Here is a 26918-nt window from a genome sequence, read left to right on the forward strand (position 1 = left end):
AACTTTTATGCACAGCTCATGTTTTCTAAACCTCTGATCACCACTGTCCTCCACATTGCTTTTGGATTACAGAGGCCAAAACGGAATTTAGGGCTCCAGCTGTAGAGCAGAATTGCCACGTGTGCCTTACAGACAACATTCCCAATATCTCAGCTGGCTGTTTGCCCTTTCTTCAATGCATACAATGTCAGCTCTACATAATGTCTGACCAGGACTAATCCAGATCCCCCCCTTAAGCTGCACTGCCTGGGCATTCATCCCTCCACTCCAGACACAGAATTTTGTCCTCACTGAACTAGCTACCATTTTCCAGACATTTTCTTCAGTTCCTCCAGATAAGACTGAACTCTTAATTTTGTCCTCTGAAGTGCTTACAGCATCTCCATGCATGGTCACCAGGACATGCAATAAACACGCTTTCTCTTCCATCATCCACAACATTAATAAAAGAACTAACTAATGCCAGAGCAAGCACAGACCCCTGCAGAACCACACATGGTCCTTGGGGTTTTACAGCTACACTTAACCACTTAATTACAGGTAGACCTACTCTCGGTTTCCCTGCTTACTATGAGCATGTGGTAGGAAGCAGTGCCAAAAGCCTCACTCAACTCAAGAGGTCAAGTCTCTTTAAGGACTGGTAACAGCTATTGTTAGGCTTCTTTCCATACAAATCTCCTATTTGGTTACAGTTGTCCTTCTTGAAGTCAACTGCTGTTATTTGGCTGTTTTCCCTTCTTCCTTTCCCAAAAAACATATTCTATCACTTCATGGTCATTCTTCACCGAGCTGCTTTCCATCACCTGCATCAAAACACAGGTCCCAAGACCTTGCTGGACAGCCTTGTGTTGTCCTGAATTCACTTGCCAGCAGAAGACAAGGTAGACAAAATCCCACATCTCATTCTGTACTTTGGATGAGTGCAATTGCTCAGGAAGCCCTTCTCAAATTTGACCTCCACTTGTGCTACGCATTTATTTAAAAATACTGATAGTGACAATTATTTTAGTTTTTAAAAAAATCACTTGCTGTTGAGTAACTATGAGACTCCGAAGACATATAAAAAAAAAAAAAAATGCTAAGAGATGCCAAAACCTGCCCTGTTTGAAAAAGTATAAAACCCAGTTGCTAAGTTTTGGGTTTCCATGTGGGATCAAACAGTTACCTTTGGTCATTTTGCTTTGGATTTTGATGTTGATGATATTTCTTAACAGCTTTTGGTTTGCTGGGTTTAACGAATGGGGTCTAGTTTGAGTTAATTCTGAGCGAAGTTACTTTGTTCTTCTGTCTTTTACCATGAGGTTGATCCTGCTCTAGGAGGAACAAACATAAAAGGGAAATTAAATAAAAATAAATATTTTTGCCTCTATGAAAAGACTGCACAGTATTAGAGGGGAAAAAAGTTACTCTGTATAAAGGTAGCCCATCATAAAACAAGGATCACAAATTGTCAGGTGGTGTCTTTTCATGACAGCCACTAGACATGAGCCTGAATGTGTATCTTTCTGTTTGTCTATTTTAATTAAGACCTTTCATCTCAAAGGTCCTGTAAATAATTGACAAAATAATTTGTGCAGTAACTTCACAAGGAAAAGAAGTGAACTCTGTGTGCCCGTAACAATTCATGCAAAGTCCTGCTATTTAGGATGTGTTGTATTTGAGAGGGGGACTGGCTGATTCAGCAGGAGTTTCATGTGTGCTTCAGAAGGATCTGATCACATTCACCTTAGTTGCTGTGGGAATGGCCAATAAATACAGCTTGTTGAGAAAAATTAAAACATGTACAACTATGCACATGCTGCACGTTTCACTTGTCCTACTTTAGACAAAGAATGCACCATGCATGTTTGAGCAAAAGGCGATTTGCTGATTTGAAATGGTCTGTTCTGCAGAATAATATTTTCAGTTCTGAGAGGGACTTGGTTAGTTATGAAGACTGCGTGGCTGCTCAGAACAGTCGCTGTTACTCTATCACAGATCTGCAACACACATGCACTAGATGCAAACCTGTTTGGCAGCAGACCCAGAAAAAGCTGCAAGGGAAATGTGATGCTGTAATCGGTTGCAACTGTGTTGGTCACGATCCCATTAAATGAATCAGAAATTTGGAACCCTCTCCGCTTGATGACCGTAGTGCAAAGCGGTTGTCAAGGCAGCTGGGTGTATAACGAAAGAAGGCTGCACCCAGGCAGACAATCATGGGAATCTGAAGACAGGATGCAATAGATAAAAAACATCCTAGAGCCAGAACCACTGTCACACAGTTTAGCACTGAATTATGTTGAACACATTCTGCAATGTCTGCCTTGGTTTGGAGAACTATGCCAAGCACAGCCCACTTCTATAGCTGTCCAACTCACTCTCCTTCCTAGAATCACTTCCCACCACTTGCCAGCTATCCGTCTCTTGTTATCAGACTTCAGAGAGCAACCACGGTGACTTACAGTCCTTAGCCTTCTAGAGAGTGCAAAGACAGAGTGTAAACCAGTCAACGTGTACCCAAAAGACATTCTTTTTGTGTGAAGAATGAAAGAAAAATGCACGTTGGAGTTAAGGAACTAAAATCAGTTACTCAAATCAATCTGCCACTCTGTCACAGAAATTTTCCAACCATCTATGAAGCTGTCATACAGGTTGGATTTGTCAGAGGGATCTCTCCAGTATTCTTTTTCACGCATCTGCATGGATTTTTACACAAACACATATGCACACACATGCATACACATACACAAAAAGAAGAGTATCTGGTTGAATCCTACCCCAGACAGGTATCAGAAGAGGAATAAAATTAAATGGGTGTTTTTAAGGACCAAGACAACCAGACACTGCAGGGCTTAGTGAGTACCTACCATTGAGTTCTCCAGGCAGCAGTTACAGCAGTGTGGCACCCACCTCCAGCTCTGCTTTCAACAAGCACATTCCACAGAAATACTAAAATAGAAATGAACAGGACCAAGTTCCTGATGGAGCATGCCTTGCGTGCTGAATTAAGTGCCACTATGCTTTTCTACCCTGCCCGGAAGCCAATAGGGGTCAGGCACTCTCATCATCAAGAAACTGAAGGGGTTATCTAATGTCCTGGGTGGGCAGAGCTCATAACTCCGACCAAAACTGAAAGAAAATAAAATGACCAAACACGCTAATAATGGGATAAAGTGGAGGGACGGGGAAAATGCACTATATAAAAGTCAATTCACATGCACATGCACTCCCTCGGCAACTATACTGGCAATAAAAATTGCTGTTCCACCACAGGGACAGAAACGCTGCCAGGATCTTGAAATATTATTTTAGACTTTTAAAGAAGTCTGAAGTCTGGCAAACATAATTAAGGGAGTGGAGCTTCATAGAAGGAGAGTCTGAGAGAGCTAGGGCTGTTCAGCCTGGAGAAGAGAAGGCTTGATGGGATCTTTCCAATCTGCATAAATACCTGATGGGGGCAGAAATGAGATGAAACCAGGGTCTTTTCAGTGATGCCCAACAGAGAGGAGGCAAGGGAACAAATTAACACGCAGGAAATTCCATTAAAATATAAGAAAATGCTTTTTTTACTGTTGAGTGTGGTCTGGCACTGGCGCAGGTTGCCCAGAGACTCTCCATCCCTGAAGATAGTCAAAACCTGACTGGATGAAGTCTTCAGCAACAAGCTTGACTCTGCTCTGAGGAAGGGGGTGGAACTAGACTTCCTATATCAACCATTCTGAAACTCTCTCAAAAATAATAATCCACAGGTTCTGCTGTCCTGAATGAATTAGAAATCAGTTGCTTGTAACTGTGCTCTTAAATCCCAGCTTTCTAGCATTTAGGACTGTGAAGAAAGTCTTCCTAAAGTAAACAGAGGATTACCCACAATGTGAAGTTGAAGGGGTTTTGGCAGGTGTAAGCAAACAACCACCACAGTAAGGTGTGAATTGTTCTAATTAACTCCATGGGTACATAGCTGGGAAGCTATACAAGGGCAATTTAAATGCCAACATTTCATCGCTGATCAGTTTAGCAGAAATCCTCGGGGCTTGTGCTTTCACAGTCCCTTAAGGCCTAAGGACATTTTCCAGGGTGACAAGAGTGCCAACAGTCCCCTACACAGAAATCAAACCCTCAAGGTGTCCCTGCATTTCTGCAGTGCAGTAACAGCGGTCTCAGGGTCAGTGTAAGGTAAGTTAAAAGTAGGAAGTCTGGCAGCAGGCTGAAAGAGGAAAGAAGGAAAATTGTCACTGGCAACTTGTGAAGAAACAGAAACTATAGTTGGATTTACTCTAACCTCATATTCAATTTATTAAGGTCCTGACTTTCTTAACTAACCTAGTGATGCCCCACAATTCAGAGCTGGTTGCAGATGTTTAGTTTGCTGTGGAGCACAGGAGATCAGAATCAAGCAGAAATACTGGCGGAAAAAAGAATATATGAATGAGCACATCTGCAGGTTGGACCAGATGCTTTAAGATGCTTTAAGCCATACAAAATTACAACATCAAGAGGTGTATTGACCTTAAAGTGTCTTTAAAAACGGATTAGGAAGGAAGACACATGCAAAATACTTCATACTGAAGTGTGTGGTATCTGTGCAACATGAACAGCTTGATCATTTATCAGGTTCCAAGTTAAAACTCTAAACCATCAGGAGGTATTTTTCAACTGCAGTCACAGAAGAAAGTAAACCAAATTATGTGTGGCCACAGCCACATCAGTCTCACACAAATGCTGAAGTTTCACATGGCCGAAAGATACGGCCTTGCCTTTAGCCTACTCACATCCCAACATTCCTACAAACTATTAGGAAAAAAATAAAATAAAATTAGTTCGCTGCTTCCCCTGATCCGGTTTAAAATGTGGCCACACAAATGTTGGTACTGTTGTGTTGGAGAACGTGCAAAGATGAGGCCCAGGGAGCCGGGAGATTTTCCTATTCAAGTATATTAAAGTTACAGTGGAATTACTGCTTTAAAGAGAAGAATTCGAAGGAGGGCGTATGAACAGTAACAGAACAAACATGTACGTCTCCTGAATAGTTCTGTAGTTCCAAACATACAAGAATCTGTTACAAATATTACCTTAGTTTGATAAACATATGGGAAATGCCACTGATTTCGTTGTCAATAAAAATACTACTAATGGTACCAAGACCCAAAATTTTTGCACTATGTTTCGAGTTTTCTACTGAACTAAGTATCACACTACTGATTCAACATTGGCTTCTGGACACTTCTGGAGAGGAAGCATGGCCTGCCTGTCACCTTACAGGTCAGTAAAGGGTGTAGAGACACAGTGACAGGAGAGGCTCTGATGCATTTTCGAAAAGGTACTTGAGGGCAGAAGCTTTATTGGCTTTATTTCACTGAAATAAGTAACACCGGTAAATTTAGCTCTGGCACCAATGGACAAAATTTAAAAAGCCAGGGCTATTCATGGAGTACAACTCCCCAAACCCTACATCCTCCAGTTCCAAAGGTCTATTTTAGCCATGTAAAATTCACTTACCACAATCAAAATCACAGTTTTTCAGGAAGTAGTAAATTTTCACAAAAAGGTGGATTTTTATCTTTTTTTAAACTTAATCCTCTACAGATAAGAGTGTTTCAGTATTTGGCACTGTCAATGTAAATGAAGGAGAATACCAGGTCCTTAGTGAACAGGAGGAAAAATAATGAACTATTATTATACTACACACAGATACGCATGTAGAAAAAATACTCCCAAAACCCCATGGCTGAGGTCTTCACCGATATTAATGAACTGACCAGAAGAGGAACAGTGGATATCACTCATCTGCGTTTCATGAAGGCAAGTTTGATTTACAGAATGAGTCAGTGAGATAGTGGAAAACTATTAAAACACATTAAAGATTGGCTGAGGGTCAGGAACACGAGCATAATATCAAGTTTTTAATTTATCTAGTGATCTGGACTGAACTATATAGTCTGACATAAAACTCTGTTCTGTCAAATAAAGAGTCTTACAAAACAGAAGACAAAAATGCACTTTTAAAATGACTGTTTGAAATGAAATTTTTTATTTCTTCTCCCTACCTTTTGCTAGGCCAAAAAAGGTCATTTTGCTATTCTTATGGGGGAAAGCCGAAATTATTGTTTTGGATATGACTTTGTCTTAGATATGACTTTAATGCTATGGTAATTTTTGAGTGAAGTGTGTTTGATGTGGACATCAATACCGTTTTATTTCCATTTTTCAGTAAATGAGCTTAGTTGGACTATTTGTAATAGATAACGAAAAGTGTAATGTAACTACAATTAACTTGGTGTGGTTATTAATGCACAAAATACCTTAAAAAAGGAAGGGAAGTACTTCCCCAAATCTATCCAACACTTTTGAACTACATACTATAGGAAATTATTTTCTTCCCTTCTCAGAATATTAATTCACCACAGATTTACCAGGGAGTTACCATGACTTGTGCAGGACTGTTGTGTCCCCTTCTGATTGCTGTTGGCGATTTCATTGTCATTTCCTTGGGTACAAGACTTAAAAGCTGCTACATGAGAACCTCTTCTGCCTGTGGTACTGCTGCTGATCAGGATTCCTTCACCTTTATTTCAGACCAAATCCATCACTATGTCATTATTTAGTTTTGGTTTGGGTTTTTTTTCCCCCAATTAATGCTCCAATCAAGTGCACCGCTCTCACACATTTTTAATACATCTTTCCTAATTATTTCATGCTCCTTAGAGAACTTACATACTTGATACCCTACAAAATGTTCTTCCTCTTAAATACCTGATCTTGCAATTTTCTTATAAACTGGCTATGAAGAGAAGTGTTTTGTGCTGAGGAGGCCACTAAGCTGAAGTCTCAAGGACTGAACTTTGGATCAACCATTACTTAATCATCTTTAATACCTTCAACACAAAAAAAAAACCCCAGCACTGCATTAATGAAAGCAATATCATCCATATGCAGAAATTTCAGAGTATTAAAAAAATAATCTTGAAAGCTAGAGTAACAAGTGAAACAATTGAAATTACAAGGTCAGATGGTCTAGAAAGTAGGACCAAGAATTTCTGTTGCATGCTGAAATCATTAGCTGAAATTGTAAAGGAAAAGCAAAAACATGTTACTATTTGATTAGTAAATGAACTGAGAGTCATCATCATGCTGTAGTTACAAAGATGGTGATTAATCAGGAGAGACAATATATGTGTATTTCCTATATATATATATATATTGGAACATTGCATGCTGCTGAAAAAGTCATTGGTAAGACCTGTAAAATAGCATATATAGTTCTGACTACTTGTATTTGCAGAAATTGATCTCCCTAAACAGAAGCAGAAAAAGGCTACGATGTTGGTCAGGAAATGGAAACCTTATCACACTAAAAGAGACTAAGAGATGTTAACTGGCTTACTTTCCCAAAATGAAGACAGAATTAGGGGGATGTAAGGTGGCACATTTAGATGGTGAACATCACAAGGAAGAATTATCAAAGAAGAAGAACAGCATTGGTGAAACAACAGAAGTAGAACTTGCTGTGAATAAATCCAGGGTGAAAAGAGAGTGGTCTCAGCCCTTCAAAGGGCTGAGTTTCTGAAACAGTGTCCTCATACAAATAATAAGGATGACAGGTTTAAGATAAATCTTGTTAACGAATGAGATTACATAATGTGGTTAGCTATTATAGAAAAGAATTGAATTTGACACATGAGGTATCTTACTGTCCTATGTTCCTGTCACTCTTCCCAATTCTTCTGCAGCTAGGGTGCCAAGAAGCCTTGCAGACAGAAAGTTGGCAGGAGTCTGGGGATACAACAGCCCATATTGGTGTTCTTTTGGAAAGAAGCACTATGTACATCGGGTTCCACCAAGGCCACCCAAACCAACTGGCAGTGAAGGCATCCTCATGCCACTTTGTCTGCTTGAGTCAAGCCTGGTTGCAGAGAGCCAGCACAGAGCAGCAGCTCAGACCCCGTGCCTGTCCATCAATCAGACCCTGCTAACTGTGGTGGCAGTGGCACGTAATCACATTTTTGGATATTGGCACTGCTTAATGGACACTCTTGACCATTAGCAGTTCATCTGCTTGGATTTTAGTTGATCTCTTGAAGATGAGACTGGACTGGGAATTTCCTGTCATTTTCTTATGCTGTTCTTTTCTACTTCTTACTATCCTGTTTCAAGGATGAAGTAACCCAAAACAAATCTCAAGTGAAAGCATAAATACCATTTATCCATGGGACACCACGTACACATTTCCACAGCATTTTCTGTTACATCCTGTTGACCTTTACATTGGTTTGTTACTGTTCCTTTATGCTACTCTCTGCAGGGATGAAGTTTCTTCTGAGCTATCCATAGCACTGCATAGACTATTTCTTCTCACAAGGCTGAAACTAGCAGGAAATCTACCTGTGGGTATTCTGCTGTTCTTTTACATGAATATCACATTTGTAATGGATTAAAAATTTAAATCACATTCCTGGTGCTACTGTGAAGTTGTGCTTCAGGTCCAAGAATTTATTATGAAGCTGAGAAAAATCAACATATTTTGAATGATAGGGTTATTCCAAAAATAAAAATGAAGCAGACACCGACATTTTTTATTTCAGTGTACGTGCTGCTATTACATATCAGAGTCTTATAACCACAGAACAATATGTATTACAATACACAGACCTATCAAAATAATACTTATTCTATAAGGCAGAATACGGGGCAGCATGAACATACAAAACCCAGATCCTCAGAAGCCATCGTAACACTCCAGGATGTCCTAACCAACTAGATACTTTACATCTTTTAAGCAGAAGATGAAACATGTCACCAAAACCCATCTATAGTTTTAGTGGCCTCACTTAAAATGAGGCCTTACAGAGAATTAAAATTCTTATATATTAATCTAGGTATGATGTAAGAGTATTGCCGCTAGAGGCCATGTCCTCTGAGGTACTGAGGACTGCCTGAGGAGTCTGAGAGTTCTCATCTTTCATCTGGGTATATGAATATTCCATGTTATGCCAAGGTCAAAAGCCAGGACTGAAGTGCTAACCTGGTTTACATTTTAATACTTAAAAGCACCACACCTGATCTTGTTCTCCTTGCTCAGAGTTACAAAATCCACTACTTCCTTGCAGAAGTGTGGCTGAGGCTAGCCTAAAGACCCTTGTCCTTACGCTGCAAATTTTCTTCTTCTTCCTGCTATGCATATTAACCTTAGACAACATCTAGCTCTTACCCTTATCTGCCACTTCACAAGCTGTCAAATGACTACTCAAGCATTAAAAAGAATGAAGGGTCTGTTAAGTTGTAAATTAAATGACAGTCTATAGCTGAAAATTAGCAGTAACGTACCCAAAACTTTATTGATTGCTAAGAAAAGGTGAATAACCCCCCCTACAGCTGGCTGTGTAATTACTGACCTTTAGAACCCAAGAGCTATTAATTTAAGAACAGATAGCAGTGAACTAGCAAGTGAGTTATTTTGCAGTAGGACAGTAAAGGCACGTATCAAGTTTTTGCACATGTTCACTGCCTTTTAACAGTATTGTTACATGCCTATTTTTTTTATTTTAACGCAGAATATAACCCAAGCTACATCTGGACATCAAATGCCTATCAAGTAGTTCAGAAGGTCAGTGCAAGTGTACCCACAGATGCTAAGGTCTTTCAGTATAAGAACTCTGCATCCTTCCAAAAGGATTTCTAAATTACTTAGTTACTGCTAAAGGCAGGAAAATTGTATTGCCAAGCCAGCTCAACTACTCCACTCCGATACACGTACTGCAAACATTTCATCTGTACCCTGAGAGATGGAAATGGCCAGTAACAGGAAAACAGCAGATATTAATCTGACATCAGTAAAGTTCCTTTACATATGGGAGAGACATGCAGAGAAAAACACACCTCTGTTAATACTGCTGAGTTCTATCTGTTAAAGACTCTTGTACAATTCACAGAAACAGTAGTTTAAAAGCTATTAATACAAATGCTTCAGTAATATTTAACTTTTTTCTTTCCCTTCTTAATAAGCACTTACTGTGATGGAGAGGTAGCTGCCTTTTCACAAAGCAAACTACATTTTAAGAGCATTGGTCAGGTGGCGGAGTCAGTAAGAAAATTTTAAACAGATATATTAATGGGAAGTAATGAAATAGAAAGGTATCTGACCTGGTGCAGATGTCCTTCCATGAAGAGTAGTTTCATTAGGCAGGAGATCTTTTGAGTTGGAAGTGAATGGTGATTGTCTAAATGTGTCTTCAGAAAAGAAAGGGCTATAGGAAAAAATAAGATGTCTTTTTGTAAACAAAATAGCAGTTAATGGAAGAAGTAAATATGAGTTTTGACCCTATCATCTTAACATTGTAACAAATACCATCTTGTTAAAAACCCTATTTCATTTACAGAATTCATGTTGAAAGATATGCAGACCATAAGACAAGGTGTGCACAAGAGACATACTTTGGTAAAACTGCATCTCAGAGTGAAAACTGAAGTCCTTCCTCCCAAATGGCTTTAAAGTACATTTCAACATCTCAGATTTGCTATATCACAATACTATATGGATCATTAATATTGATACTTTAAAAAATCATATTCTACTGTCACATCTGGAGAGAGCAATCAGGAAAGGTGGAAAATATTATTATTTAATAATAAGGTATATTGTAATTGTTTTTTAAACTAAACTTTTTCAAAATTTAGTTTAAGATGCTAAATAGTTCTCTTTTGACATGGAATTTCATGACTGAAATTAACTCCAGGAATTCGATTTTTAAAGCGGGAAACAATCCATATAAGCTAATGAATGGCTACTTTGCAAAGAGTATTTAAGTGCAAAAATTATCAGCTACTTGACTCCAAAAAGTCATGCTTTGGTTTTAATTAATAGGCAGTAAAAAGTCAATTTCAATAGTGAATTGGCATTTCTGCCAACATACTTTGTTTTCTGCTTAATTAAAGATCATAACAGAAACAAGAATTCCTTGTCTACAACACAGACAGTTATCAGTAAGAGGTACATAAAAAAATTCAAAATGGAAAAGGACAGTCTTCATTGGAAAACTTTTCTAAGGTGGTGTATTCCATTTGCATGCAAACTATTGATTTCTTACAAACCAAATGAGAATTACATTAAATCTGATCTCTCTCATATTGAGAATCCTTAACAGACTGGTAGTACGTGTTTCAAAGGTGCAGAACGGGAGACCAGCTCGTTTCTGCAGCCTGTTCTTATTCAGTGATAAAATCCAAGAACCTTTTCAGGATAAAGAATATACCATGAGATCTCACAAAGCCTTGCACAGTGGGTAGTCCATACCCAGAAAGTACGTGCCAGCAGCACCAACCAAGTTGATCCCACCAGTCCAGATACCCAGCATGTCAGTCTAAACAACAGCAGTTGTGTACGTGTTCCTTCATACAGTTTTTCTGCAGAGAGTGAACAAGGTGTTCTCCACTGAGTCACTGGTAACACTTTTGGTAATCATTTAGCTTCTCACCAAGTTTTTTGGCCATTATTCATTTTGTGCTGTTCCATATGTGACAGTTAATGGCATATTTTGGTATTTCTACAGAAGTTTGAACATAACCGTAAACACTGTCAACATTCAGTTGTGCTGAAGGGTAAGGCATGAAGCTGCCTCAAACCTGAACAGTTCAATGTATGCAGGTGGCTGAACAATGTGTAATGCTCAAGAAAACAAGCAATCAGGATAAAGCAAACCAGCTCTGGCCCACATGTGCAAAGCAACTTTTTCCAAGACTCACATTTCCACTCAGGGGTGACATAATATAAAACAGACTGACGCTGTATAAAAATATGGCATCGTTTATTGCAACATTCCTCTCACTGGTTTAATAACGATTTGAAAGAAAAACACCAATAAAAAAAGTTTTATTACTGTTGAAACTCTTCAAAATCTTGTAATCCGCTCTGGTTTCCACATTGGCCTTCCTGCTTGTGCCTTAGATTCAGTCACTGGTTCTAAGCAAAATGGATGATGCAGAGCTTATCTATTTCAGGCTAGGCCATCTATCATGAGCAGGCTGCTGTTGAAGACTGCATTGTATTGTGTCCCAAGGATTCCCCTCTCCGTCATCATCCTCCAGTGAATTACAGAACCATCCTTGGATACCTTTTTTCTGCCTTCCTCTAGAATGGCAGCTGAGTCTCTTCAGTGTTGGCCCTATTAATATTTTTATTTCAGCAGATACATCCTCCAGTTTCCAGTGCAAAGTATGGAGGGAGGAGCTCCTGCTTCATAGTAAGAAATTACATAAATTGTACTCAATCACCGTGCAAAGCCCCTTCTGATGAAGATAAAGCTTTAGGATTTTTTTTTTTCTGGCTGCACTTTCTCCAGTTTTATGGCTACACAGTTCTCTAGATGAAAGAAACTTATCTTGGCATCTTATGTTGGCGTACTCACTTCCAGATCATTTGCTTCTCCACTTTTTGTCTTCATATCACAGATGGCAGACTGTACCATCTCACTCAGCCATTGAACTGTGAGGAATCCTTGCCAGTTTCAGCTACTTAAGCAAAGTCATATGGAAGTGTAAAAGTCCAGGAATACTCACAGGAGAAATGGCAACAGATACGCGACAGTTAGAAATGTTAATATGGAATAAGACAGCAAAAAGTGCCTGCGTACCCCACCTTGCTGGGCTTTGCTGATTTAAGATTCTCACCAATGACACAGCTTAATGTCTTTGCTCCCCAGCTACTCACAGGTGGACAATACTGACCTCACCTTGGCTCTCTGCAGCTGTCGGCAAACTTCACATAACAATTGTGATTCAAATGCCTTTCTGTCAGTGCTCCAGATGTAGGCTGGTGAGCCAAACTGCAACACCACACGTTTTCTTAATGCAGTCTGAGTGCCTCTATCCTCCACTGGCTGCTCCATCACATTCTATTTTGGAGAAGGCATCATACCCTTACCAGTAAAGACTTCCAGCTGTTTGTTTGGTTTTGGGTGGGGTTTTTTTTGCAAGGTTCTTTCAAGTCAATCTGTTTGAACTCGCAGGATTTAGTAGACTGACTCACTTCCCCTTAAGAAGCTCTTCTCATTCATGTCTTCTTCTGTTGATAGAGAGGTAAGATAAGAAAAGCACCCGGAAGAACTGAACCAGGCACTCAGCATTTCATGCCCTGATGGGTAGCAGTCATTATCAGGACTTCTCAGTAAAACTCACTGCAACTTTGACAACAGCCAACTGTCCTATCCTCTTAAAAGTTGGCAGCCAGAAGAAGGGGAAGTTATCTTTGAACTGGCCTCAACTTTTCCAGTTTGAGTATCTTTGATAGATCCAAAAGTAGCTCTGGATTCTCACGCCAGTCCTGCCGGTAACGTCATGAGAACACTGAAATCTATTTTCAACTGACTATTTGTCACCCCCTCCCTGCTGTGCTTGCTGGATGGTTAATGAGTAGTTGGGCAATATATGTGCATTTATCTCCATATGTATCTCTCAGGCTTATGCTTTTAAAGTAGTCACAGGAAGGCTATGCAGGCTGCATATCCCACAAATTCCCAAACTAGCAAACATGGGAAGCATTCACAGTAGCCAGAAGTTAAAAGCTGAATTTAATTATCTTTCAACTTGTAACACCAAAAGGTCCCTAATGTACATTTACTGAGCTGGTCAGTTTATTAAAAACAAATTATTTACTTATTACAGTTACCATGAATGAATGGGATAGGCCTAGGAATTTAAGAACAACATACTTTAGAGATCTCCTCTTCTGCAAATGAAATGCTTTTCATTTTCTGTCTGGGCAAAGCTGTCTTAGCTAGCAGGCACTGAACATGCTGGGAACTTCTGCAGAAGGGGCTGCAGAATCACAGAAGGTTTTACTCTGTCTTTGAAGAAAATCTCTGTCACTTCAGTGTGCTCAGTCTCCAACCCATCCACACCGATCAGGGAACTTTCAGGTAGGAAATAAATGTACCCTTGCCAATTCTTACCTTCCCCTCACCACGGGCTCCTAAGGTTTTACCAAGTCTAGCTACCACTTATTACGGAAGAGCTTTGAAGAGCCCCCATAGGGGGGTCATATGTATGTAAACAACCTGTGGGCTTGTTCTCAGCCACAATACTGTAAAGTGCGTATCTCTAACAGCACATGCTGTAACGGGATCATATTTTTAATTCCTGGATAATTTCATTCATTGTACTAATGAGACTAAATGTTTCATTAGCATTATCTCAGTCTGACTTAAAAATTCACCTCTAGAAGGCATTGAGATGATAGAAATACTAAACTGAAAATTTATTAAAGAAACCCAAGTTTGACAGAACACTGAATCAAAATCACCTCTTCTTACATTGGTCCACTTCTTAAAATCCAGTTGTCAGCCTGTTCTTCCCCCAAGCACTGCATGTACTATGCAGTTTCTTTTACATTTCAGTTTTTGTAGAAAAAAAATTCTTAAAATGATGTGTGAATACATTATCAGAGAACAGTCATTTTGGCCCAAAGGCCTTTTGTCTCATGAACTCTAAGCAATCAGATCTATAGGTGTAATTTTTCAGATATAGGTTAGTTACTCATGAAAATATCTTACACTTGTAATATCTGGTCACATTTGCAGGAGGAAGACACATTTGAGTTCACAAGGCAAAATGAAGCAATGCCATTTACGCTACAGCTTTGTAGATAACAATGGACTGTACTTACCTGGCTGTCGTTCTGAGGGCATTATCTTTATTGTGGTTGTGCTCTTTGCTCACCTTTTCTGCAGAGGAATATACATGGGGTTTTTTTGTGATTAGCATATATCGCATTTTCCCTATCAGGTTTTATTCAGCAGAACTATTTTAGTGCTTTCTGATATGTAATATGGAGTAATTTGGGGTAAATTACAGCATGATTAGCAAATGAGCATGACTATTTAAACTAACACCCAACAAATTTTTTGAGGTTCATATTTCAGTGTTAGTGCTCCGTGTAAAGTGTGCAATACAAGCATTCATTAAACACAGTTCTGATATCGTTGTCTTTATGTAATAGCTGAGGTTCACCTTCTTTGTCAAGAGAAATGGACATTGCAGCCCCAGGAGCACAGCATGCTGCAGCCACTGGCCACTTAATGCCAGTAACTATAAGTTCCCCTATACTCCAAGGCCTGGATCAACCCATTGGCACAAATTATTTAATTAGCCTTCAAAAATACGAGAGTTGAACTCCGGCTTTTCCAATTCAGTTCAAATATTGTGAACCTGACCTGACTGTCACAGCGCTCTAAAGCATATGCTAACTATGCAGGATGTTTGGTAAAGCTTTTGTGTTCCAAATGTGAGGGTAGAAGGGCTCTAACTCCTATTATTTTTCAGCCTTAGCAATTTCACACTTTCATAGCACTTTAACAGTTTATACACAATCTCTTTTTGTTCTTTAAATTCAACTATCAACTATTTCCACTGCTTTTACCTGATAACTGGAAGAGCAGCTCAGATGCCATCTTCACTGATATATCTTGGCTGAATAGATTTCTTTCTGGGAGCACACGACCTTCTGGTGTCTTCTGTATGTGTTCACTAATGTCTCGCCCTAATAAAGTGCTGTAGCCAACATTTTGGCTGGGTTGGCTGGGTGACACTGAAGCCTGCGAATCATGAATGTCAACTTCCATTGGTTCTTCCTTTATCTTTACCATCTGGGTATCCTTGTAACTCTCAGCTGCAAATATGTATTGAAAAAAATAAACAACCATCACAGTTATTTAATTAGGCTACGATTTTTCAGAGTACTCAAAGCAGGAATCACAATTACAAAGTTATAATTTGTATACCATATCACTGCAAATGGTAAGGGAAGTGAGCAGCTGACTGCTACGGTATTCTCCTGGGGGTTATAAATAGAAGGCAATCTCTTGAAAATAATTTTTCAAACTACAGAGCAGAAAATAGTTGCAAATTTGTAAATATAAGAGTTACATCACTTTCTATGAATACTGGGTGATCACACATCAGTTAGTGAAGTTTTATTAAATAGAACTTGCAACTACACACCAGCTCTCCAAAGGTGGGCACTGAAGACCTCTTACAAACTCTAAATTACTCTTTATCAGCAGAAGTAACAGCGCAGACAGTCAGAAGTATTGGTATGGGGCTAGGGGTGGGGGAGAAAACCTCATCTGCTCCTCTCCTGCACTTTCTCTTTTATGGAGACAACTACGTGAAGAACCAGTTTGTTATATCTGCATATGCTTTCCAGATGAGAGGAGTATTCTGGGGCCCATGCTCTTCTGAAGTCTGATTTTGTAACAAGCATAGATATTCCCTCATACGTTACAAGATCCAGTGACCTTAATAACCAGTTTCCATAAGCCCATATCCTTCCTTCCCTGCTGCCTTCTCCAGTGTCCTAGGTCTAGCAAACAAAAACGTAGTCTAGAACCTGATTTGTAGTTCACTCTCTACACTTCAGATGCCCTGGGTGTTACTGAATGCTCTGATTTGGCTGCAAGGTAAGTGATCATTTTTCCTTTAGAGTAAAAGCTCTGAAACCTCAAAATCGAGGCCCCAAGGTGGTTTCCCTACCACACCCCAAATACCTATACAGCCTTTTTGATTCAGACTTTCTGCTGTGAAAAGAGAAGTTAAAGAAGTTAAAGACCTGTAGAATTTATTCTCAATTTAGTTTCAGAGAATGACAATGAGGTTTTTGTAAAGATTTTCATTCAAGAGCACTCCTGAAAAGACACTGGTATCATAGCAGAACTGCCCAACTAGGTGTTGCCTCTGCTGGCTGGATGCTGACTCCAGAAACAGGCAGCCTAAGATGGGCAATATGCCTAGAAGAATCATGAAAATAAATAAATGCATGACACAGTTAAATATCAGAAGTGCCATCCAGGTAAGGAATCATTCCAACAACAACAAAGTACATGGGTTTTATTAATTTTGCCTAAACCTGTACACATACTTCTGGTACTAGCCAAGATACTGCAAGGTATTTAGCACATGCCCCAAATTGTCACCTATGTATCCTCCACAGCTGGAGTCAAGGGAAAGCATGAGTTTGAATTGCTCATGAGCCAAAGGAGGAAAAGGCCACCCTAGCACCCAGCAAGAGGCCATGGTAGAGGTCAGGGACAGGCACACTGCAGCACACAGAGCCAGAGAAGCAGAAAGCTTAGATGCTGAGTGGATTAGGAACTGAGAGAGTAGTCTGGCCCTTGTCCAGACTGGGGGAACGTGATCAGATCTGTGACTGTGGGACAGCATGCTAACTGGTACAGATGGAGGCTGGCCATCCTGATAGCATTAGGTGGAGATGGAGGCACTGCACAATGAGTTTCCTCACATGGAAGTTTCTTTTTGCCATTTGTCAAATTTTACTACTTGGAAGACTCTGATGTTTAAAATAAATAAATGAATACCAGTTCATAAGAAAAAGCCCAAACACAAACAATACTTTCTATTAAACTCAGGTCAGAGAGGAAAAAAAATGGGGGGTGGGGGGATTCACTAACTTCACTTGATAAATTAATCTGTTGCTGCTCTCTCTGCTGCTCCCCTCCTTTCTAACTCACATATGATTGTGTCAGCCTCACAGATTTTATTCCAAGTGTGAACGTTTCAAACACCACCAGGCCTTTTGTTTTCCATTACCCAATATTACAATGAATGTCAAAGGCAGCAAAACATGGTTTGGTCATCCCTGGTAGCATCCTTAAGCTAGTCAACTGGTTGGTGTCATCCTGTAGTCTCTAGCCAAGACGAACAGAATCCCTTTAGCAAGAAGACATAAGCATTCCACCTAAAATTGAACTGGTATGTGTCATGAAGTCTTTTTTCATTCCCCTGGTTTCTCCCTCTCCCCACATTCCTGTTCTTAAGTGGAAAAAAAGTGGCTTTGCTGCCTACAGCTCTTTAAAATAAAAATAAATAAAAAATCAAAGCCAAAAGATAAAAGCCACTTGGATATGTTCCAGGAACAATTTACATGAAGTGCTTTCAATCTTTTCTTATGACATTTCTTGAACTTTAAAAGAAATATATAAACATTGATAAAAATCTTTATGATCTACAAGATACTTTTCAGACTTTGGAAAATTTCATAGTGCCTTCTCAACTAAAGACAAGTTAGAAGTACCATATAATGCCTTTTTTGTCCTGTTAAGCAGATTTTTTTTAATTTTTTTTTTTTATTTAAAGCTTCCATTATCCTTGTATTATAAAACCACAGAATGTTGCATCTGTGTTGAAAAGTGTAAAAATAGCATGCTGTGCATTGAAAGTGAACACAGAACAGCAAAGGAACACATCAGGTAACAGTGTCAATCAAAAGCTCAGGTAACTGCAAACAAATGAGTTCTTCAGATGTCTGACAGACCGAGCTCTGCTCCCAACTGCCAAATTTAGGTGCAGAGTCAAGCTGACCTTTGCTGCTCTCTCTGCTTTTAAAATATTCTTTCTATTTCTGTTCCTGCTCCACACAGTTTAATTCCCTGTCCAGCAGATGCTTTTGAATCAGACAAACTGATATGACCCCAACTAAGGCAAGAGTCAAGCAATACCGATGACCTTCTCTCCCTCACAATCAGCTGGCAGGCAAATTGTCCTAACTAAATTTACATATTTGATCATTTCCTTTGACCTTTATCACCACAGCTGCACCCTATGATCTGACAGAATGTCCCTGCAAATGTGAATCCTGTCATACTCCGACTGCCAAAAGCAAACACACACAGAAGACTGAAGGAAGGTCCCTATAATAATTTTACAAGAGGTAACGACAGGGAAACACAGTCAAGTGTGTCCCATGAGCAGCAACCACAGACACACAACCCATCTGTGACAGATCTTGGGCTGGTAAAAGACAGCAGTTAAAGCAGTTAAGGTTGTACCCGCACCCATCTCACCATACCAGCAGTCAAACTGTAATTTCTTGAAGATTTATTTTCTTTTCTGTGCTACAAACTATTCATTTGTGGAGTAAGGTGATATCCCTTATTTCCTTATGTAGGTATCTCACATGGTCATAGCGTAGCTGAAGTTTTTCAAGTCAAGGAAGGACTGGTACACCAAAAGGTCTCCTAGTTCAAATAATTAAAATCATAATAGCTTTAGGTTTTTTTCAATTTTTCATTTCTCCTTCAGTAGGTGAGCTAGGTTAAATAAACTGCAACATATCAGAACACAAAGTTAGTATACGAGAGTAATTTTCTTCATATCAGATTTTTATAGAAGTCCAGACATCTAATTCCTAGCAAAAATCAGTAGGGGATAAAGACTCAAGTAGCTCTAAAGTATGCTGTGATCTCCTGAGCATGGGCTGCTCTTCATTCCAAACTAATCTGGATGAAGCATAGAACAACAGCACAGCAGTGAACATTGCTCATCTGGCAGAAAATGAACTAAATCACCTAATACGCCTTTTCCTGCTGTTAACTTTGTGATATGGAAACAGCTTAACAAAACAAAAGAAAATTATTGCATACACAGATGTACTATCATCAAGCCACAGAGATACTGTTTTTTTCTTTACAGGGCAGTATAACTTTTAATCAGCTGATCTATAAAAGCCTGAATTACATTCTGTTCACATCAAGTGAGACAATTTTCCACATCAGATATGAAAAATGCAGCATCGGACAGGCTTGTTCCAGGAGAAAGCAGTTTCTTCCACAGCTTTCAGGTTCTCTGGCATTCACAAGTTCAAGGAACTGCAAAGTAGTGGCACTTGCTAAAAAAAAAACCCCAAACATTACAGAAGAACAATACTCATGCTACCTAAAAGCACAGGGTACAGCATTCAGCCCTGAAGGACTGACAGTGTCACCTCCAGAAGGTATAACACTAAGAGTGTAATTTAATCTTAGACAATGCCTCTCCACAGCCTAGGACAGAGATTGCCAAGACGGGGTGCCAGTGAGGGCCCTCAGCCCGTTTCTGTGAGACATGCTGGCTACCCTGCAGCACACTTCAGGTCTTACCAAGATGAGCCAGGGGGTCCTGAGGTAACAGGAGATGAGGGGGAAACACCAATGGAATTTCTCAAAGGAACTAAAGGACCTGTTGGAGCAGGTCCAGAGGAGAGACACAAAAATGTTCAGAGGGCTGGAACACCTGTCTTATGAAGAAAGGCTGAGAGAATTGAGAATTGCTCAGCCTGGAGAAGAGAAGGCTCCAGGAAGAACCTTATAGCGGCCTTCCAGCACTTAAAGAGGGCTTGTAAGAAAGATGAGGACAAACTTTTAGCAGGGCCTGTTGTAATAGGACAAAGGGTAATGGTTCTAAACTGAAAGAGGGCAGACTTAGACTAGACATAAGGCAGAAATATTTTACAATGAGGGTGGTGACACACTGGAACAGGTTGCACAGATCGGTGGTAAATGCCCCATCCCTGGAAACATTCAAGGTCAAGTTAGACGGGGCTCTGAGCAACCTGATCTAGTTGAAGATGTCCCTGCTCATTGCTGGGGGGTTGGACTAGATGACCTTTAAAGGTCCCTTCCAAGCCAAACCATTCTATGATTTTATGAAGCACTTGCCTGCTCTAGAGGGGACACACTGAACATGCTCTTCTAATAGAGCACAGTCTGCTTTTCACTTTATTTGAGATGAAAGTCAAAATCAAGTGCATAGATTTAATAAAAAGTATAAGTCATGTAGTAAATACTGCTTTTCTGATACAGTAACTGTCCAGTGACTTTCCATTGCTGAAATCAAATGAATTCTTGTTAAATTACTCAAACTTCTTACCACCATTTTATTTAAAACTTCATCCTGCAACTAAAATTCTAAGTTGCTCATATTTGCTGAAATGCCCATCAGCTTTACAGATCAACTTTATGAATCAACATAGAAAATAAAGCCTTTCCCATATGTCTCATAAATTGGACTCATGCACTAGTTTTCACAATCAAGTAGACAGGGGTAACTAGTGGGTCAACTTGTACTGACTTCAAAAGCTTTCAGTATGGAGAATCAGGCATTTTGTTATGCTAATTGTTTTGATTTGCTAGAAATAAACATGCCCTAAAACAGCTTAAATAAAATCTCAGAGGTAGCGAACAGTTGGCAAGCCCTGAAGGTTCTGCTACAGACACAACAAGTAACATCTGATGTTCCCTAGGGCCCTGTGCTTGATGCTTTATTTTGCTAGTATTTTTTTCAAACTGCTGTTTTATATAAGACAATGTCAATGGGCCTTGAATCAATGTAACAGGATCCTGCATGTAAAAAAAAATAATAATCATAAAATGGCTTATATTTGTTGTAGTGGAACATCTGAACTCCCATGTTACAGAATTTTGCAACTACAGGTTTAGTTTCATAAAAATGCAAACACCAACAACAAAAAAAAAGAGCAAATTAAAGCAATAGACTAATTTGAGTTATGATACACATCTGCTACTCCCTCCTTTTAAATGGTAGGATTATCATGCTTACCTGAAAGACCCTACTTGCAGAACACAGCCAATCCCTCAAAACATAGATCAAGAAGAATTTGATAAAAAGTCTACACGTGCAGGGAATTGTTATTTTACAACATATTCCATCTAAGTCCATGTAAGTCTCCCAGTTCAAGAAAATTCTAGTCTAGCATTTCTGCAGCAAGCTGTACCTTTGCAGAGAGCCTGACTCCAGTTCTCCTGTCTTTACAAGCTGGCTCTCTAAAGGCAAGGGGGACTGCAAGAGGCACCTCTGCAAATATTGTGCATCCACAAGGCCCTGACACGTGGAAAAAACTTGACACTGCCCACCTTCCATAGCTCTGTGGCAACTCCCACCTGGCTGAATATCATCAAGGAACAGCGGTAAAGCAAAGGATCGGGGTTGTTTAAAATCTTTGGTGACAATTCCTAAATAAAATAAAATAAAATAAATCCAGAACACCAAAAGAAACACATTTGAGCCACAGGCATTATGATTTCTTATTATTGCAGATTTCCTAATCTTTTAAACTAACATGGTTTTCATTAAATGTCAAGATCACCCTGACATGGAAAAAAGGAAAAAGGTGATCTGCAATAACTTAAAGGTACAGTATAGTAAGGTACTTGTTTTTCTGTGATTTTTGTTGTTTTGTGAGGGTTTTTTAAGATCTATAATTGAAAAAGACTTTGCAGACTTCCATAATCCCCACCCTATATTTCTCTGTGAATGGGCAGAATTTTTTTACATTTCCACTGCTTCTGGGTTTAGACATTAAGTGTTGTCTTGAAACATGGTAAAAACTATCAGTAGCTACGAATCCATTACTAGTTGAGTTCTTTTGGATTATGTTACTTTGCAGATGTCATGGAAAAGCTTATTAAACTGAATGAACATACCATGGCCTGACAGGAACTTCATGTAGTACAGCATTGGCAGAAGAGTCTCAAAGTCTTTTTTTTCCTCAAGATTTTTTTTTTCCAAAATCTGGAAGCTGACACATTGCAATAGTAAATCTAGCTATCTAGAAATTTGTATCTTTTTCTATATGTAATTAAATCACAGCTTCACTCTATCCATTCACAATCAATTTCACATTTCTGATGGTTAAAAAAACAAAACCACTTGGCTAATAGCAGGATTTAATCTGGTTACGTGACTTGCCATGGCTTGCTATCTCTTCAGTTCCCTTCATGAGAGTCTTATTTTGAGTCATACACTTCCCCACTTACTTTCCTGAGCTTCTACAGAAGCACCTGCTGCTGCCCAGAGCTTTCTAATGAGCTATTTAGAGACCAAGGAACAAAAGACTTCCCTGTATTTTCACTCCTCTGCCCATTATCAAGGCTCTTTAAGCAGGGATGAAAGAACTTGACAGCTTCCCTGCAATCTAGGTACAGAGACTCTTATGAGGTCCTGACAACAGCTACCTGCAACGACAGCAGCCTGGATCCATACAAGCTCTTCCCGGAACAGTCCATGATGTTACGAAAAAAAAATATATAGGAAGGTTAGTTTCTCTGTCCCCCACCTCACTCAAAGAACGTAGTAATGTACTTTTTCTTCACCATAGTAACAATAAACTAAAAAGCCTGCTAACACAACCCGCTAAACCTGAAAATATTTTGTAACTGCCAAGAATAATAGCTTACTAACCATGGACTTGTTTTTGTTGTCAATTCACACTGCTGATGACAGCCAAACCTAAAGCCACCCCAGCCTTAAAATGAGGTAAATCTGACACCAGCTGTCCAGCCATACACACACAGATAGCACTCCTAGTTAGCAAACTTTTTTAACTGATACTGTTATTCAGTTCCTCTGGAAGTCTATGCTGTTGTGACTGGACTGGTTTTGGTATGAGGTAATTTAAAGCCTTCTCAGATAGCCCTTCCTCTCGCGGTTCCCTAATGCACGATGTGCCATTTTTGGAATAGGAGTAGCACTGAGGTATTCTGGCCTTCATCTTATGCTAGAATTCTACTATAATTCTTTTTTTCCTTTTCCTCCTCTTTTTAAATAGAAGTTGTAATCCATGTGGCATCACTTAAAATGTAAGATACAGTGTCATAAAAAATTAACTACAAGGTATGAAATAGGAAATTAGTATCAACATTTTCAAGTGGATAAAGACTTAATCAAAAAAGGAAAAAAAAAACCAAACCCTGTAATAACCAGCTGTGCTGGAAGAGAAATTGTCATGTAATTAGGTGATAATAAATGGAGTTGATCAAGAATGCTTTTGGAATCAATTGTATGCAACATTTTACTTCATGACCTTGGCACAAAAAGTAAGTATGCACTAATTGCATCTGCTGATAACCCTAAATTATGATACATTGCTGGTACTGGGGAATCGGCGTATTACAAGAAGCACTGTGACCTGAGGATTGAAGTAAAAAAAATCCAAAGGAACCAAATAGTACAAAGGTCATGCATTTGCTAGTCATAACAAGGATATGCGCAATACAAGGGGAATCAATCCACTGAAAAAAGAGAGAGGGAAAACAACCTGAGTTACTACTAAAATGCAAAATGACTACATTTCACAAATAAGATATAGCTGAAATAAAGGCAAACGTGATTCAGACAACATTTCTAGGAAAGACAGGGACATATTAATGTCATAGTTCAAGGCACCAGGGTAAAACACTACTTTTAAAATGCTAGTATCTGGAATAGATTTTATACACCTCCAGCTATGTATTCATTGTTGGACAAGGCGGCAAAACACTGTACACTTCTGAAAGATAATACATGCCCCAAACATATTAGCAGCATGACTATGTCAGTAGAAAATGAGGGTTTAGATTCAAAAATTAGCATGTAAATGCAAACATTTATTTTAAATTTCAGTCTCCTCTGAAACCTACCTTTAAATTTACAAGGCTGAGTGTGTAAAACTGACCAGGGATCACTGGGTGCACACTTAAACAATTTGAGAATGAAATTAGCTTTTCCATGAAAAAGAACTAGTAAGAATGTAGAAAACTGGTACAGGTGTATTTGGAATATTACTTCTACTTCTTACAAGTAATTCCATGCAATATTTAACAGGAATTTAAAATCTTGCAGGTATGGCACCCTTCCAGACAGAGATGAGAGTGATCTGGCCCACTCCATTATCTCCTCAAATCTGTTTGATTACCGTTGGACCTTGTTTCAGTCAAGTCTTAGTAATGGACAGAATTCACAACTCACCTTTGTACATTCATATAAATCATGATAGTCATTTTGAGTTCTGTAAAATGTAGGTTGAAAGTCTGCACTGATGCTTGAACTTTGCCCATTAACCCCCAAAGACCATTTCTTCCAAATGGGAGTTTCATTTATTTTTAAATAGCAGATCACTTGTTAGGAAGTTTTGTTTTGACTGTCTGGATGGAAATGGGTTCCACCTAAATGTGCCCAAGAGACATTGAGCTTCTTAGCTTGAATAATTCTCTGGAAGAAGTACAACTAGGTGTCAGGTGACTAGGTATCAAGTTTGTGTACTGAGAGGTGGAAGATCTGAATCCAAGTGGAACACAGTGGAGGAAAAAAATGGTATAAAAGGGCTTAGCATCTCCAGGTAAGGTCCAGCTCCACCAAAGTAATATGCAAGGTAAGGGCCTTATCTTCAAGACTGGGTGAGTGCTGCTAAAAGCATGCAAGTGTCCTGACAACTTTTTAACCTAGTGAGAAAAGAGCACACCTTGCACAGCAGAACTAAAATAGACGGCTGCATGTGATTTTCTCTTGGTTTTGTACATCTGTCTTTACCATGACAACTAGTAAACGTTAATGCTCTGCTACAGTAAAATATATTTATTCTTCTAATTTTCCTAGGTTTAGTTTCTGAGTGGCTGAGAAGTCCCTCCATTATAAGGGCTGGTGATTTGCAGTAAGTCTCTCAGTATGCACCAGTGCAAGCTAGGCTGCAGAGATGGAAAGGCCTTCTGCTACACTATACAGGCTCAGCTAAGAGCTAGCAACACAGCATCTCCATTTGGGAAAAGAGATTTCCTAGTGAAAAATATAAACCAGTGTATCCTTCACATGAAAGAAGACAGCAAGGTCTAGGCCTAAATCCCAAGAGGTTCCCATGAGCTGCAACAATCAGCAATATTATTGCTCAGGGAATAACAGAAGCATGTATGTCAAGAATGCAAAAAGCAAAATACTATTATGCTGGAAATCCCTTGCTGAATTTGTATGCAGTACAGGTTTTGGTAATTAATATTACACAGAAGTAAGGGGTTGGGGGGGGGGGGGGGGCGGGGAAGTGAGGATGTAATCCATTCAGTCTTTACCAAGAATATATAGAGCCCGGAAGGACCTGACTTAAACCCAATTATATAATATATCAAATCTAATAAGGGCACTTGACTGAAGATTTCCCTCAGAGGGTACAACATCCAGACTACTCATCCCTTTCCTTTTTTTTTTCTTCTCCTTTCAGTACTAGGAAAAAAGGAGCAAGTTTGGTCTTCTTTTTACTATATTCTGAATAAGTGGCTTAACTGTTTAAGTTCTAAATCACCAAAACCAGAGTGCAGAATTGCTTAAGGTAAGTTGGGAAGTCAATAGTGATCTCAGAGTATTCTACCAGATAAAGTAAACATTCAAAAACACTAGAGGCTACTGAACTTTGATATTCCTCCTATAATTGTCCTACATTAAACTGTATCTTTGTGTTTTTCTCCTTTATAGTTTCTGCCTTAGTTGATAAACCAGAAAAGTGCAAGTTGAAAACAGCCTATGTGATAAACTTGGTATAACCCCACCCACTGGCTGATTCAGGAATACCAACTGCAGCAATTCTGGCTAAGTAAATCCTAGAGTAATTCTTTGCCTTCTAATGTACAGATTAACCAAAAAGACCACTACCAGCAAAAACTGCTCAATCACTAGGAGTCACAAGGGAAATGTTAAACTAGTGTATTTCTTACTACAGCCTTCAAAGACTGGTAATTCCCAACAACAGTGACTGAAGACTTGACCAAGATTTTATACGCACCAGATTTTACTCGTATAAACAGATACTTAAGGCACAAATATTCTAATATAATAGTCTTCAATAAAACTATTTAAACACAGACTGCTGGTGCTGAACTCAAGATTCACAAACAATAACCCTAGTGTTTCTGAAGTACGTGAGAAATCATTAAGTTACAGAGCTTTTTCTTTATGAAAATAGCTATATACATTTATATGCACCAAGAAAAATAAAGTCACGGGTTAATATTCACTAGGCTGTAAAGTTCTGTTACTAGAACACCATACTTGTATCAGTTACCAGCAGCAACAGTGCACTATATCAATAACCAAATGTTTAGTATTTGGGAGCCTGTGAAAAACTGGAAAACTGCTCTGATCAACTCTTGTACCTGGGAAGCACTTTTTGCACCATTAACATGGAAGGCTTGCAAAACAATGATTCAAATTCTTCCGCAAATTAAACTGTGCAGGTATGAAAAGAAATCAATTACATGTTAGAATTTACGGGAGAGATCCCAGCCAGTTGAAGTCTTTGAAGTAGAAATCTGAGCTCAAATTCAATTTTGACGGCATCCAATCAAGTCAAATAATTT

General features: G+C 39.1%; 1 protein-coding gene across 8 annotated transcripts in view; it reads right to left on the reverse strand.

Moving 5' to 3' along the window:
* ZNF827 (zinc finger protein 827) overlaps positions 1 to 26918 on the reverse strand; it is a 106346-nt gene that overhangs the window by 23574 nt on the left and 55854 nt on the right. For all 8 annotated transcript variants that reach the window (XR_013929188.1, XR_013929189.1, XR_013929190.1 and 5 more), the window contains exons 6-8: positions 15389 to 15637; positions 14636 to 14693; positions 10120 to 10223 (exon numbers count right to left, since the gene is read on the reverse strand). Coding sequence is in view for 5 of the 8 variants with exons in the window: in XM_080393984.1 (XP_080250110.1) it covers positions 10120 to 10223; positions 14636 to 14693; positions 15389 to 15637 (411 nt within the window). In the remaining 3 variants the exon portion in view is untranslated. The remainder of the gene's footprint in view (positions 1 to 10119; positions 10224 to 14635; positions 14694 to 15388; positions 15638 to 26918) is intronic.

The sequence above is a fragment of the Falco punctatus genome, assembly GCF_963210335.1.
Source record: "Falco punctatus genome assembly, chromosome: 1".
NCBI classification, from domain to species: Eukaryota; Metazoa; Chordata; class Aves; order Falconiformes; family Falconidae; genus Falco; species Falco punctatus.